Source organism: Schistocerca nitens, chromosome 9 (assembly GCF_023898315.1).
Source record: "Schistocerca nitens isolate TAMUIC-IGC-003100 chromosome 9, iqSchNite1.1, whole genome shotgun sequence".
Classification (NCBI taxonomy): domain Eukaryota; kingdom Metazoa; phylum Arthropoda; class Insecta; order Orthoptera; family Acrididae; genus Schistocerca; species Schistocerca nitens.
The window spans coordinates 496,740,524-496,757,685 of record NC_064622.1 but is presented as its reverse complement, the minus strand read 5'-3'; the positions used below and the strand labels follow the sequence as shown (position 1 = coordinate 496,757,685).

The following is a 17,162-nucleotide window of genomic DNA, read 5'->3' as shown; positions in this document are numbered from 1 at the left end:
TTCCTTTCCTGATACCTCGCCCCCCCCCCCCCCCCACACACACACACACACCCCTACCCTCTGTCTAATCTCCCGACTGCATGTCGCTGCCTTATCATCTCTCTACCTCATCCCTGTTTGTTCCCACAAGCAGCACTTTACTGTCCCCCAGCCCTACCCTGTTATCCCTCCCCCTTTCTGCCCCAGCCTCTTTCTTACCCCCACCACCCGGCTGCTTCCCCAACCACGTCCTGCTGCTCACAGTCTGTCTTCACCAGCCAGAGTCTGTGGTCATGTGTGTACCTATCTGTGGCTCATCATCTCTGCCACAGGGTGAGTAGCAACTATCCTTTTGATAATATTGTCACTTTCCACCCTAGATTTTCCATTGTTTGATATTCTGAATACAAGGTTTAAATAATGAGGAAAGTGTCTCAGTATAGGATACACTAAATGTTGACACATACTCAAAATGTGCTACTCGCTCTATTAATGTTTTTGCAGAAAGTAGAAGGCTGTTTTCAACAAACATGAGAATGGTAATACAGCTGAAGATGAGAGTTTTGTTGAAAAAAGTTACATATTTTCCCACAACTGTGTCTTATTTTGCAATAACAATGTCTTCAACATCACAGTAAAAATAAACACCATGTTCTTGCACTACAAATAAGCAAGATCTGTAAGACACAGAGGAAACTGAAAGACAAGTACACATAGTTCACATGTACCTGGATGTTTCTTGTGCTGCTAGGGAAGTTGTGGACAGCCTTGTAGAATTAAGAGAATCTGTTGCTTCAGTGGTGGCATCGACAGCATCTTCAATCAACTGTTGGTTTGATCGTCGTCCTGATAAACGGCCTGTACTGACACCTCTCCTCAAACTTCCTGAATTGCTGCTGTTTGGACTCTCACCACTTGGCTGTGGACAAACATCAAAGATAGTTTCCAGTATCCCACATACTTCCCCTGCAAAACAGCAAGAATCATTTATGTATCTGAAACATTGACAAGCTCCACAAACATAACCTGCTCAAAAGACTCAAAATACATTTAAAAATCATATATGGAAAAACATTCTCAAATAGTTTTTATACACATCATGAACCACGGACTTTGCAGTGGTAAGATGATTTATAAGCCTCTGTGAAACAGACAGCTATACCATAGGTGCAACCACAATGTAATGCTGTCTGTGGAGAGACCAGACTAACCTGTGGTTACTGAAGAGGGACAGCAGCCTTTCCTGTAGCTGTAGGCCAACAGTCTGGGTGACTGACTGATTTGGCCTTGTGCAGTTGCAGGAAGAAGAGAACTTCTGCTCAAGCGAGTGCAGGGATACAAATAAAGATAATGGAAAAATAAGTCTAGTAATAAATATGAATATAGGAATGTGGGTAAGCCATTATCATCAGCATTATCATAGCCAAGACAGATATGAAGCAAACACCCACCAGGTAGTATAAGTTCATAGTCCTATTACCTCCAAAGATCATGAAAAGATTGAAAAAAATTATGACAAGATAAAACATATTATTCAGTTACTTAAGAGAGATGAAACTGTAATTCTGACAGGGGACATGAATTTACATCAAAAAAGGAAAGAGAAGAAAAAAAAATAGTAGGCAATCATGGAATAGGGGAAAAGGAATGAAAGGGAAAGCTGCCTGTTGTATTATGCAAGGGTAATAATTTAATCACTGCTCACACTTTATTTAATATTAACAAATTGGGACCCTTACAAGGTAGGACTGATTGAAGAGAGCGAGAAGATCTAACAAAGTCGGTCGTGTTTCATCACTGGATCATTTGGTCTGCACGAGAGTATTACAGCGTTGCTCAACAAGCTCCAGTGGCAGAGACTGTTACACGAGAGCCTGGTTGTCTGGTTGGTTTGGGGGAGGGGAGCAACTGCGAGGTCATCAGCCCCATCGGATTAGGGAAGCATGGGGAAGGAAATCGGCTATGGCCTTTCACAGGAATCATCCCAGCACTTGCCTAAAGAAAGTTAGGAAAATCACGGAAACCCTAAGTCAGAATGGCTGGACGTGGGTTTCAACTGTCGTACTCCTGAATGTAAATCCAGTGTGCTAACTACTGTGCCACCTTGCTTGGCACAAGAGAGGCATTGTGCATCATAAAGAAGTTTAAAATGGAAATTAAGAGAGTACTTTCCGGAAAGAGTCTCTCAACATATTTCTTCATCCCATATACATCTCATGAAATGACCACGATGAGGAAATTCGAGAAATTAAGAGCTAATACAGAGGCTTACGAACAATCATTCTTCCCAAGTGTGATTTGTGAGTGGAACAGGAAAGGGAGGAACAGCTAGTGGTGCCAGAAGTATGCTCTTGGCCACACACTGTCAGGTGGCTTGTGGAGTATGATGTAGCTGTAGATACAATGAAAAGACAGACATTTCATAATCAGATTTTTAACTGCAAAATATTTCCAAGGGCAGATGTAGACTCCCACCATAATTTATTGGCTATGAATCACAGATTAAAATAGAAGAAAAGTAGGAAATTAAAGAGATGAAAGCTGTATAAATTGAAAGAACCAGAGATTGTTGAGACTTTCAAAGATGGTGTTAAGTTACTACTGAGTAAAATAGGTAAATGATTAATTGAAAATCTCATCTAAAGATGTGAAACAAATACTATCAAAGAGAGAGAAGGGCTGGCCAGTCCTTACCTCAGTTCAGTACAGCTGATAGATAACACAAAACAGAACAGAAAATTTACATTCCTAGCTTTCGGAACTTTGTTCCTTCATCAGGGAGGGGAGAGGGGAAAAAAGGGAAGAAGGGAAAGTGGATTTAGTTACTCACAACCCAGGTTATGAAGCAACAGGGAAAGGTAAACAGGGAGGGTAGCAAGGATGGAGGCATGGTTATCAGAATATCTTTGGCTTCCCTCTGACAACCATGCCTCCATCCTTGCTACCCTCCCTGTTTACCTTTCCCTGATGCTTCATAACCTGGGTTGTGAGTAACTAAATCCACTTTCCTTCTTCCCTTTTTTCCCCTCTCTCCTCCCTGATGAAGGAACAAAGTTCCGAAAGCTGGGAATGTAAATTTTCTGTTCTGTTTTGTGTTATCTATTGTCTGTACTGAGCTAAGTACTGGTCAGCCCCTCTATCTCTTTTGTAGTATTTGTTTCACATCTAAAATAGGTAAATGAAATACAATAGAAGATGAATGGTACCTTTGAGAAATGAAAGAGTGAAGGCAGCAGGCAAAATGTCAAGGCTGAGTAAAACACACAAGATACTGAATTTAATTCATGAAAGGAGAAAATATAAAAATGCAACAAATGAAGCAGGCAAAATGGAATACAGATGCCTTAAAAATGAGATTGACAGGAACTGCAAAATTGTAGCAAGTATGGCTAGAGCACGAATGCAAGGCTGTAGAAGCATGCATGACTAGGAGGAGAACTGATGTCACCTACAGGAAAACTGAAACGATCATATGAGAAAAGAGAGGAAACTGCATGAGTATTAAGGGCATAGATTGCAAATGAGAAATAAGCAAAGATGAGAAAGCTGAAAGGTGGGAAACATACATAAAAGGACTCTAAAAATGGGAAAAAATTGTTGAAAATATTATAGGTAGGGAAGTGGAGGTAAATAAATATGAGGTGGAACATATGACACTGTGAATATAATTTGACAAAGTGGTGAAAGACCCATATCAAAGCAAAGTTCTGGAGTAGTTCACATTCCCTCAGAATCATTGAGATCATTGGGAGACCCAAACAAGACCAAAGTAATCCACATGGTGAGGAGGATATAATACATGACAATAAAATTGCTCTCAGGTTTCAAGAAGAACACAATAATTTCATGGTGAAAGCAGACGAAATGAATTAAAATTTGTGCTGCGGCCGGGACTCGAACCCGGGTCTTCTTGCTTGCTAGGCAGAAATGCTAACCATTACACCAAATGCTAACAATTACACCACCACAGTACAATGGTCAACATTGCTGCATGAACTACCTAAGCTGAGTGCCCTCCCCAACACAAATTTCAATTCATTTTTCCCTTACATACTGTCACTACTGCCAGGGTTCTCCAATACTGGCAAGGATCCCAGCACTGGACGTGATGGGACACCCTTGTACTTTGGTGATCTCATAGATCTTGTAATTAAATGTTTCCCTGAGACATTTAAGTCTCTTTTTATTATCTATGATAATGATCGAAGCAGACAAAATGAATTAAAATTAGCGCTGCGGCTGGGACTCAAACCTGGATGCTGAAAGGAAGGATACCAAGCATGAAGATACGTATAATGGCTATCCAGAAGTAGACTTTCAGGCTATGAATAAAATACTGGAACAGTTAATCCAAATGTGTTAGAAAAATCTTAGAACTTGACCTTTGTATTACTTCCCTCCACAATCACTACTGAGATCTAAGCATTTAACTTATCTCACAGCAAGCTGCTGATTTTCTTCTGCACAAATTTCTGCTGTCAGATTCAGACACAATAGATGAGCAATTTAACCTTTTGCCGAAAATGTTGTTACAACAATATGAATCCAGTTTTCTTATTGGGACATGTGCAATGGAAGTTGAGAAAAAAGTGCCCAACATCTGGGATAAAATCTTGTTACAGGAATACACAGCTTTATTTAATGCAAAGGACAATGTCAAATAAAGACTTAAAATGCACTATTTCCAAAATTCATCCATTAATCATCAAAATGACAAAAACTGTAACTGCATACAATTGACAAAAAATTTGAATTCCGAGAATTAGGCAAGGTCCATCTGGAGCATTATTACACACGAAGTGAATCAACTCAGCAAGGCAAGTGATACTGAACTCCCAGACGCCAGTACCGGTGAGACAGATGATACGAAATTAAAATCAACGGCTACTAAATTATTCGTAACAGTAGCTGAAACCGGGGACAAAAAAAATCATCCATTGAAAGCAGCTTCGATAAATTTATTTAGGCATATAACGTACACTCCACCACCAGGCACAAATTTTGCTGACTAAGCTGTTAGAGAGGCTATAAAAATTATGACATTAAAAGGTAGAAACTCTTCTGGTTACGATGATATCTAAGCCAAAGTACTGAAATCATGTGTGAACTTTCTAGTGCCACTCTCAAGTTACCTTCGTAATCAGTCGATGCGTCATGGAGTATTTTCTAAAGGCCGGAAGCATGCAGTAGTAACATCAAGGTACTAAAGTGGAGATAAGTAACTGATGTTTTAATTATTGACTGATCTCACTTCTTCCTCTCTTCTGAAAAATTTTTATGCCGCACATAGCTCATGTGGAAAAATTACTGTTGTGCTATCCCTTTCCCACCCCCTCCAGAGTGATGATTCCAGTTTATGTGACTTGCATTCTAGTCCAAGCTGCCAGAAATGGTGGGCATACATGTTTGAGGTGTGGTCACTTGTGTGAATGAATATGTGTGTGTTTTGTTTTCTGAAGAAGGCTTTGGCTGAAAGCTAATGTGTAAGTGTCTTTTCATTGTGCCTATCTACAACTCAACATCTCATTTTTACAGTACATAGCAATCTATCTTTTCCTTATACTGTTGATATACTAATGAAATAACAACATTATGAAATGGGTAGATTGTTACTCACCATGTACAGGAGGCAATGAGTTGCAGACAGTCATAACAAAGAGACTGCTAGACATTTGTTGTTATTCCAACCAGTACTTTCCATTGTTTGATAGTAAAGGATTACAATTTTAAGAATAAATGGACAATATTTATTTCACAAGCAGTGTCAATCCACTGTTCTGACAGCTCTTTTTCCCAAAATCCAAAACCAAACTGCCAAATGGACTTTCACAATACAGAAGTCTGAGGATGCACCACTCAAGATGGCTTCACCCACCATAAGCTGTTACCAAATATTGTACAGTGCATGTAATTTTATTCCAAATGTATACTATTGGTGAAAAGTCAGGGGCTGCTATGATTTGCAAGCTGTCATTTAAAATTTACAAATTAATGAAATGTTTGAGTTCAGCATCTAGCCAACATCAAGCTCATTCAAGATTGTGAACCAACTGAGATGGATAACACAGAAATGACCACATAGGTAAACCAGGTGGCACACTTTGGTTCTTTCGCAGGATACAAAGAAAACTGCTAACAAACCACTTCTGTGCCCAATCCTAGAATGTTGCTGAAGTGTGTAGGATCCATCCATACTAACATTACATATGTGGAAGTAACTTTCTCTGCTAGATTTTCATGACTAAAGCCATGAACTGGTTTAGGTGAAATTTGGTATAGAGATAGCATCAACCATGAGGGAGAACACTGACTACTTTAGAAAGTTGCATTATTTTTCTGAGTATAATTAATATTTTTAAATGTGAGTGGGATGCAACTGACGATTGCACGGAGTCGGCAACTGAATGTTTATAGATAATTCCATGACAGTGTGAATCCGATAATTACTCATGTGCATGGTTTCTTAAATTTTAGAAGCACTTATTACACCACCTACTGACTGGACAATTTTTATGGTTAAACTGTGTGGAGGTACATCAATAAAATATAATGGTAAGCTCAAGAACTGTATTTAAAACTATTACGTTGGGAGAGCCTTGATTGACTGACAAATTAACTGAGGGGTGGGTTATGGGACAAAACAGTGAGGTCATCAGCCCGCAATTCCGAAGTTGCTTGTGGAAGAGAGAGGGTGCCCTTAAAGTGGACAGGTTCAGTCAGAGGAGTCAATCTATAAAATGATGAATTCAAAACACACACAGTAGAAGGCATAAATGGGTAGCCCAAATCTAAACACTGGAAAAATAGAGGAGTAAAAGAGTGGTCTTCCCATGAGGGAGTGATCATGGGCCCCCAACCGAGAAAATGCGAAGAGAGATCCCAAGCACAACCACCAAGCCCCTGAAAATAAACACCACTTTCATGGAGGAAACTGAGGACCAGTTCAACCATCCATGAATTGTCTGCTAATAGTAAAATTAAGGAATCTGGAGGACTATACTTTGTATGAAAGGCCAAAACAAGGGGATATTCCACCAATGTATGGGACACAGTCAGACTGCCTCCACAACCACATTGATTGTGTGAAGTTTATTATTGAGAGCAGTAGTGCACCAGATGTCATTCCACTTTTCGGCAAAAGGAGATTTGACGTAGATCCACAAATCCGCAGCTGGACTCGTGAAAGGGATTGGAGGTAACTATCTGCTTCTCTAGTCAAATGGTCAGCCAGTTTATTCCCTGGGATGCCCACACAACTTGGCACCCAGAGTAATTAATACAACTGAGTAGACAGCACGGCCAAGGATAGAGAGAAGCTCATGGATAGCAGAGACCAAAGGGAGAAAAGAGTGGCACTGATCAATAGCCTGCAGGCTACTCAATGAGTTGGTACATATTAAAACACTGTGGAGGGAAGCCTGAGTAAGAAAATGAAGGGGGCCCGTTTATGGCTAGCAGCTCTGCTGTGAACACAGTACATGATCCAAGCAATAAATTGTGTTCTAAGCCAGTAGGAGATGTGAAAAATATCCCACCTTATCTACCATCTTACAACGATCAGTGTAGAAGGTGGTAGCACCCTGGAACTCTGCAAGGATGGAATGTACAAGATGCAACGAGACTATAATGGGGACAGATACTGTAAGTACCTGGAATAGGACCTTCCTAATCCGTGGTCTAGGCATCATCCAGGGGTGGCGGGGGGAGGGGGGCATTCCATTGAATGGAGGGTGGTTGGTTGATCATAGCGTCAAATGGGTGACCATGAAATAAAATTTAGTGAGACGAGCATGCCAGCTAAGACACCGCATTATTATGCACGTATGTATAGAGAGGCTGTAGAGATTTTTAAACACCACAATAATTTTAACAGGAAAGAAGAAGGCTTGAAGTTAGATAAGATATGGCGATCGACTTTGTACCAAAGATGTGACAATCGATTACCTTCGATCGAGAGTAATGACGCCAGCCAGAGATAGTTTTACTGTTGACGACACGTGACGAGTGGTGGTGCCCTCTACGTGCTCTATATAAACAGGACCTCCACGGCCTAGCAGCCAGTCGTAGACTAGCCTCAGATGATGTTGCCCGCAGCTGGCAACGAAACATCGGGGAGAAGTATTTCTACTATTGGACCACGGCCTCTTAGCCCGGAAGTTTTAATTACTGGTGGTTGGTTGGTTGGTTTGTGGGGGTTTAAGGGACAAGCACTGAGTGGAGGTGGAGATCCTGAGAGACAGAAGTGAGACCCATTTCAATCAGAAATCCCTCCTGTGGGCGGTTATCAGGAGGGAGACATCACTCATTTCGAAAGAGGACTGGGTGCGCAAGATGATCAGAGAATTGGCGAACGGTGATTGTGTAAGAAACCAGGAGTTGGCTCCATCATATTTGTACAGGGGGAATCCACACTTCTGCAAGGAGATTGACAATGTAACTAGTGCGAAAGACACTATGGTGAACAGGGTCATGTTTTTTCAGAGTGGAAGGAGTCACTGAGCCATAAACCTATCATAATCTAATCTGGAAAAGACCGGAGCATGGTGAAGATGGAGAAGAGTAGCATAGTCTGCATCCCAAGATGTGTAGGCCAGGCGGCAGAGAGGATTAAGCTTTTGCATGCATGTCATCTTCAGATGGCAAATATGAGGCAGCGACGCCAGCCTTTTATCAAAAATAAGGCCCAAGAAATGGGACTGTGCTACAACATCTAGCAGCTCATCACATAAATAAAGTTCTGGATCATGTTGTACTGTGGTTCGATGACCAAAATGTATAACCCGCGTTTTGGAGGGAGAAAACTGGAAGTCATGGGGGAGAGCCCACACCAAGGCCTGTGTGATGGTGCCCTGGAGCTGGCACTCAGCAGAGGTTACTGAGTGGGGGCTGCACCAGATAAAAAAATCGTCGGCATACAACACCAGGGTAACCAGAGGTCCAACAGAGGTTACAAGCCCACTGATGGCTAGGAGGAAGAGTGTGAACATTTAAAACAGAACCCTGTAGGATACCATTCTCTTGAAACTGAGGGGTGCTGAGAGAAGTGCCAACTTCAACTCGGACGAGCCAGTGGCATAAAAACTCGGGATAAAAATCTGAAGTGGGCCGCGAAAGCCCCAGTCATGGAGGGTAACTAACATGTGACAGTGCCAAGCCGTGTTGTATGCCTTATGTAGGTCAAAGGAGACTGTGACAAGGAGCCGGCAGTTAGTAAAAGCCTGTCTGATTGCTGTTTCCAATCTGAGTAAACAGTCAGTTGGAGATCGTCCCTCCTGGTAGCCACACTGATACAGAGACAAAAGGCCCCGAGATTTGAGTACCCAACATAATTGGAAGCTAACCACCCTCCCAAGCAGTTTACACACTACATTTATCATGCTAATCGGGCGGTAGCTGTCTAGAGACATAGTGCTCTTCCCAGGTTTTAGGACTGTCTCGCCACTGTGAGGGGAAGGCACCTCCGAGCCAAGTACAGTTGAAGACCCTGAGTAGAAGTTGCCTCAGTGTTGGATCATCTGGTTGTGGATGGAATCCAGGCTGGGGCCATGTCATGTGAAAAGGTAAGTACCTGCAAGAATTCCCATTCAGTGAAGGGTTCATTATATATTTCAGCACGGTGGGGTTGAAAGAAAGGGGGCTCTGTTCAACTCGGCGTTCTGCCGGAGGTGGCAACGCCTTCAGAAACATATTATTAATATTCTTTATTTTACAAAATGCCTCACAAATTTAAGTCTGACTTAGTGCATAGTTCTAAGAGTGCTCAAGCTGGAAAAGTTACTCAAATCCAACAAATCTCAGATAATCTCAGCTCCACTGGAGCTCAGATGCAGAATGTCAAGCGGCCTTTAGATTAGAGCTAGAGAGACAATACAACATTAACAAGCCCCTCGCATTTTAGACACCAAGCTTCACACATTTACTATAGCTTCTGTGATGGTTGATGACTCACAATGATTGCATCATTTAAATGCTTATGAGAAACAGAGAGATGTCACACCTTTACATGTAGAACATGAAAGGGTTCTAGTGAGGATGCATTTGACTATGACCTACATCTACACCACTGCATACACATATAGATTACTAGCTCACATACTCACCATCACTCATCATAACAAAATTACTAACATGAGAGTGCAGCTGCAGATAACACATAGTTAAAGATAAAAATGTTGTTTTATGATTCAGCAATTGTCAAGTGCCATTTCAATTTGTTAATTAGTATATAATTTAGTTTAAAGTATGAAAAAGTAGCTAATGAGATTAGAACCATTGATTTTAAAATCACAACACTGATTCACTACTCATTCTGTTGGCAGCTACTATGTTAATACACTGCAAGCATTTTATTTTTAAAAGTGTTTGTAAGTTTTCTCAAACTTAAAAAGTCATTTTTGTTTTCTTTTTTTGAGAATTTCACTGTACCGCTTTATGAAACATGTCCAGGCACTGACCTTCAAATCCTGTAAATATGAAGAAAATCAAAATTGACAGAGCAGTCCACGAGATCTCCTTGTAAGAATTTAATAAAGTTACGAGAAAATCTTTAAATGTAAAAGCATAGGAGCACGTTCATGACACACTGAATGTGAATTTCTTTCCCTGTCACTATTGTCGGTCATATGTATAATTTGAGAACAAAACGAAAATCACATAGTTTGGAATATATATATTAAATATAACATACAAAATATTACATTCCATGTGTCAAAATGTACTTGTCTTTTTTAAAAATGAAATAACTGAAGAGGCATACAACATAATTCCATAGTCTGGAAGTGGTGTTGTTCTCAGTTAATCAGTAGTTGTCAATAACAAGTCAATCTTGCTATCTCATTATTTCACTAGTGTTTCACTACATATTTTATGTCATTTATCCTGTTTTTCATTGTTTTCCTTTTTCTTGACCTACTACAGATACTGCTGAAAACATGAGCACTAAAACACTAAGTTATTATAGCCAATTTCCCACAACACATTATAACCCATGTGGCGTGGTAACAAACTTGACCACTCTTGCATCAGTTCTAATGTGCACAATCACCTTTTAGGTACAGATTTTTAGTATACAGAGCCTAACTTCGCAAACTTGGTCCTGCATATTCAGAATACATCTCCTGAGCAGCTTTCACTTACCTTATAGGAGACATAATTTTCCCAGGAACGCCACCAGTCACTTGCAATGAGATACCAGAACTGTCCCACCCTATAACCACGTCTCTTCTCTCTTTCCAGCCAGCCTTTCACAATTTCTCCCTCTTCTTCACGTGATACTGGACGTAGCCCCAAAACAATGTGACATACCTGAAATACATCAAGTTATAGTAAACTTCTACTCAGTTTCAAGAAACCCAGCATGAGTAGGTGGTCAAATTTGGTGATTTCACAACAGAATCCTCTATGGCAGACAAGTACTTATGAATGCTTTACACACACACACACACACACACACACACACAAAGTAATATGTATTCTAAATTCCACATTACTGCTGAAGAAGTGAATGCAAGAGTCAGCTTACTGTATGGATCAATGTAAATGCATGTTCTTGTATACACTGACAAGTAGTGCGGCCTGCAAGTGACTGACCATTTTACAATTTCTTGCTCTAAATGAAATCAAGTAGTGATCTAGAAATTTAAACACACCAGATATCATAAAAACCATGAAGTCAACAGGGTCTCATAAAAAATAAGGGGTCATCCACCAATACACAACACCATTACAAATTTAGTCTTAGACTCATTGGGTTCAGAAAAATCAATATAGTAGACCTCATGGATGACTGGGTGGAACAAAGATATGTTGCAAGTGGGCATACACAGGAACTCAAGAAAAGTAAAGATAACATCCTGAACAAGGTGTGGCATGTACTTACATAAGAGACACATTAAGGTTTCAACAGGCCAAGGGACGAAGGTGGGGGTGCGGGGGAGGGAAATCAGCAGTAGATGGACATTTGTGCAAGTTGATCTTAAAGTTGCAACGTCACTAAGGCTTGATGGTAGTTTACCTGACTGCCAAATTCAAAAGTAAAAGAAGCTAGAGCCTACATGACATTCCCATATGTGACCAGAAGAATACTGGCCTAGGTATCATGGATTCCTATGGAATAGGCTGATGAAAGACAAAACTGTGCTGGATTAGCAGTACAGCTCACCATAAAATGTGCAATCATCATAACTGCCCACTGACTACTTCATTTTTCCCTCAGTTGAATCACAATAAAATTTAATGAACAATAAAAAAAAAAAAAGTTGAAATAACTTTTGGGAAAGCAGTAGACAACTGCCGATATTTCAACCGGAGCATACACTGCCATTTTCAAGGCAAAATGGCAGCAAGAAGGTGCAGTGCAAGTGAATTTAAAACCTTGGTTTTCAGAGAAGTTCTGTAAAGGGAAAAGCATGTGCGCGCACACACAGGTGTGCACACACAAATGTGAGCATAGCAAATCCTTGTGCCATCACAAACCCAAGATGACACATCAGAAGTTATCAACAATTAAGTTAATAATTAGTGGGTGAGATAGCATAAATTCTGTCCCTCTATTTTTTGACAAGTGTGAGAGCAGGATCCCCTGCAGAATTTAAACAAAAACAATTCTTGATAACTTCCGATGTCTGTCATCCTTGGTTTGTGACAGCACTATTTTTCACAGTGTGTGTGTGTGTGTGTGTATGTGTGTGTGTGTGTGTGTCTGCATAGCATGGTTTGGTGGCTATTACAGGGCAACAGACTAGTTTACTGGAGATGGTTTGGGTCTATGTGGGTTAACGTACTTCAAGGTAAGAGAATAGGAGGTTCATAGTTTAGTTTATTGGAGGTGCTAGTGTGCATGTTTGTCAGGTTTTTCAAGGACATGGATTTGATCTGGAAGATGAAGTCCTGGAATCTCTTGACTGTATGACTGTATGACAGGAGTAAAGGAGTAGAGGTAGTAAACGAAGACTTGTGCCATAGGGATGCAGTTTACCACAACCAAGTTGGTAAAGATTAGGGACTGATAAAATGTGAATAGGTGGTGGTCTTTGCAAAAATATGGATTGCAGCTAGAAATGGTAATTTGAATGGTCACACCGTTGGGAATGACTCCTTGGATTAAACAGCAATTTTGGAATAACGTGCAAAAAACTAGGTTTTACAAATGATGTGGGAGCACTCTCATATTGATACAGGTTAAACGCTCATGGTAGACAAGTAGGATACAGAAAACACAGTCATGAAAGGTCGGTTACACGATAAATCAAGTCTAATCTAAAAGCCGTAAATTCAACTAAATACCTAGGTATTACAACAACGAAGAACTTAAATTGGAAGGAACACATAGAAAATGTTGTGGGGAAGGCTAACCAAAGGCTGCGTTTTATTGGCAGGACACTTAGAAAATGTAACAGACGTACCAAGGAGACTGCCTACACTACACTTGTCCGTCCTCTTTTAGAATACTGCTGCGCGGTGTGGGATCCTTAGCAGAGAGGACTGACAGAGTACATCGAAAAAGTTCAAAGAAAGGCAGCACGTTTTGTATTATCACGAAATATGGGAGAGAGTGTCATAGAAATGATACAGGATTTGGGCTGGACATCATTAAAAGAAAGGTGTTTTTTATTGCGACGGAATGTTCTCACAAAATTCCAATCACCAACTTTCTCCTCCGAATGCGAAAATATTTTGCTGACACCAACCTACATAGAGAAGAACAATCACCAAGATAAAATAAGGGAAATCACAGCTCGTACGGAAAGATACAGGTGTTCATTCTTTCTGCGCGCTATACGAGATTGGAATAATAGAGAATTGTGAAGGTAGTTCGATGAACCATCTGCCAGGCATTTAAATGTGATTTGCAGAGTATCCATGTAGATGTGGATGAAAATGGAAATCAAACAAAGGTAAAGAAAAAAAAGCAGAAAAATATTAAGAATATAAAAATACAAAATTTTTTGAGGGTTTCGTGGCTACTTGTTAATGTAATATCTGTTGGCTTCTGTATCAGAATTTTCAGCCAGTATAAAACAACGGAAAATCAATGATGGAATGACGACATTATTATGAAAACTTAACTGCATCATTGTATAGATCTTCCAACTCTTAAATCACCAATATAAGATTGAAAATATTCACAGTATAAAATAGAACAGTCCAGCCTCAGTGGCCAGAGATAGTGACCATCTATGTCTGAATTGTGCTTGTGTGAATGTGTGGGTGTCTTCTTCTTTAGAAGAAGGCTTTTTGGCTGAAAGCTCAAAAGCAGTCTTTTTGTCATGCCTGTCGGCAACTCAACACTTCCTATATATGGAAAATAGTAATCTATCCTTTTCATAATATTGTCATTAATCTTCAGCCAGTGTTCGTTTAGGCATTTTCCTGATGTTTTGTCAGCAGGAGTGGCTGGCATTGTCAAAGGTTCACCTTCCACTGCTGATGGACAAATGGAGTTGAGCCCGAGGCAGTGATGATTATAAGTACGCCAAGCCAACGTCTGAAGGGTTTCCCCCAGTCATTACCATTGCGGTTCTTATTTTGTTGCTTGCAGTGGTTATTCACTGCAGCTTGAGAATTCAGGGTCAGTAAACCTTGAGGGGTCAGAAAAAAAAATATTCTATGCCAAGGAGGAGTTGTGCAACATAAATGAAAGCTGGTAGATGTGTTTTTACATCAAAGAGATGATATGTATTCAAATTTTGCACTAGTCACATAACAGTGGTCTACTAGCTTCCACTATGAGTGTTCAAGTCAGGTTTCCTTTAAATACACACTCTAATGGTTGTGAGCATTAGTTACCTTTGAGATTGGACATGGTAAGCTGCTGTTAGTCAAGAATGCCTTTAAGGTGATAAAGATGTCATTATCAACATCTCACCGTGTTTGAACGAGGCCGTATAATAGGACTACAAGGAACTGTATGTTCCTTCTGCGATACTGCAGGTAGACATGGCACAAATGTAACCACTGTACTCGATTGCAGCAGTGCTGCTCACGAGAATGTACAGCCGCAAGAAGACTGGGCTTGGGACAGCCACGTGTTGCTACCGAAAGGAAAGACCATCACATTCGGCGTGCGACTCTGGCACATCATACTGCATCTGCAGCAGCAATCTGAGCAGCAGTGAGCACCAGACTAACATAACGAACTGTTACAAATTGATTACTTCAAGGACAGCTCCAAGCCAGATATCATGTACCATGCATTCCGCTGAACCCAACCACCACCATTTGCGACTTCAGTGGTGTCAAGTGAGAGCTCAATGGAAGGCTGGGTGGAGGTCTGTTGTTTTTCTCTGATAAAAGCTGGTTCTACCTCTGTGCCAGTGAAATCCATGTGTTTATTAGGGGGAGGCCAGCTGAAAGCATGCAACCAACCTGTCTGCGTGGTAGATACACTGAACCTACACCTGGTGTTATGGTCTGGGGTATCATTTTGTACAACAGCAGGAGCATTCTCAAGGTTATCCTGTGCATCCTCACTGCCTTGCTGTACGTCAATCTCGTGATTCAACCTGTTGTATTGCCATTCACGAACAGTATCCCAGGGAGTGTTTTCCAATGGGATAATACTTGCCAACATACTGCTGTTGTATCCCAACATGCTCTAAAGAATGTTGACAAGCCTTAGCCTGCTTGATCACCAGATTCATCTCCAGTCAAGCACATATGGGACATTATCGGACAATAACTCTAGCATCATCCACAAATAGCATTAACTGTCCCTGTATTGGCCAACCAAGTGCAACAGGTATGGAGCTCCATCCCACAAACTTACATCCAGCACATGCACAACTCAATTTGTGCATGTCTGCATGCTTGCATTTAACATTCTGGCAGTTACACCTGTTATTAATGTATAAGAATTTCACCCTTGCAAGGCTTACCTGATTCTTACATTAAGCTGTGATCTTGCATTGTCAATCACTTAAGTATGTTACCTAAGGAAATTTATTCCTGAAATTTCATTAAACTTCATTAATTGCGTTACAGTGTTGTGATTTTCCCCCACCGGTGTACATATATAAACAACCATTGAGAAGATTACATTTCAAATGGAAATTCTGAACTGATACCAACACTCCTTAGCTGCTAGACATTATTTTTGCAGACACTACCTTACATTGTAATCACAAAAAAATATTTATATAACAGAGGGAAACATTCCACGTGGAAAAAATATATCTAAAAAGAAAGAAAGTGATGAGACTTACCAAACAAAAGTGCTGGCAGGTCGATAGACACACAAATAAACACAAACATACACACAAAATTCCAGCTTTCGCAACAAACGGTTGCTTCGTCAGGAAAGAGGGAAGTAGAGGGAAAGATGAAAGGAAGTGGGTTTTAAGGGAGAGGGTAAGGAGTCATTCCAATCCCGGGAGCGGAAAGACTTACCTTAGGGGGAAAAAAGGACGGGTATACACTCGCGCGCACACACACATATCCATCCGCATATACACAGACACAAGCAGACATTTGTAAAGGCAAAGAGTTTGGGCAGAGATGTCAGTCGAGGCGGAAGTACAGAGGCAAAGGTGATGTTGAAAGACAGGTGAGGTACGAGCGGCGGCAAATAGAAATTGGAGATTAGCGGAGATTGAGGCCTGGCGGATAGCGAGAAGAGAGGATATGCTGAAGGGCAAGTTCCCACCTCCGGAGTTCTGACAGGTTGGTGTTAGTGGGAAGTATCCAGATAACCCGGACGGTGTAACACTGTGCCAAGATGTGCTGGCCGTGCACCAAGGCATGTTTAGCCACAGGGTGATCCTCATTACCAACAAACACTGTCTGCCTGTGTCCATTCATGCGAATGTACAGTTTGTTGCTGGTCATTCCCACATAGAAGGCTTCACAGTGTAGGCAGGTCAGTTGGTAAATCACGTGGGTGCTTTCACACGTGGCTCTGCCTTTGATCGTGTACACCTTCCGGGTTACAGGACTGGAGTAGGTGGTGGTGGGAGGGTGCATGGGACAGGTTTTACACCGGGGGCGGTTACAAGGGTAGGAGCCAGAGGGTAGGGAAGGTGGTTTGGGGATTTCATAGGGATGAACTAAGAGGTTACGAAGGTTAGGTGGACGGCGGAAAGACACTCTAGGTGGAGTGGGGAGGATTTCATGAAGGATGGATCTCATTTCAGGGCAGGATTTGAGGAAGTCGTATCCCTGCTGGAGAGCCACATTCAGAATCTGAT

The 17,162-nt window shown here is 41.0% G+C and overlaps 1 protein-coding gene across 1 annotated transcript in view; it reads right to left on the bottom strand.

Moving 5' to 3' along the window:
• The window catches only part of LOC126203243 (ubiquitin carboxyl-terminal hydrolase 32), a 231,390-nt gene that overhangs the window by 167,578 nt on the left and 46,650 nt on the right, over nt 1–17,162 (bottom strand). The window contains exons 9-10 of the mRNA XM_049937496.1: nt 11,116–11,283; nt 708–898 (exon numbers count right to left, since the gene is read on the bottom strand). Coding sequence (XP_049793453.1) covers nt 708–898; nt 11,116–11,283 — 359 coding nt within the window. The remainder of the gene's footprint in view (nt 1–707; nt 899–11,115; nt 11,284–17,162) is intronic.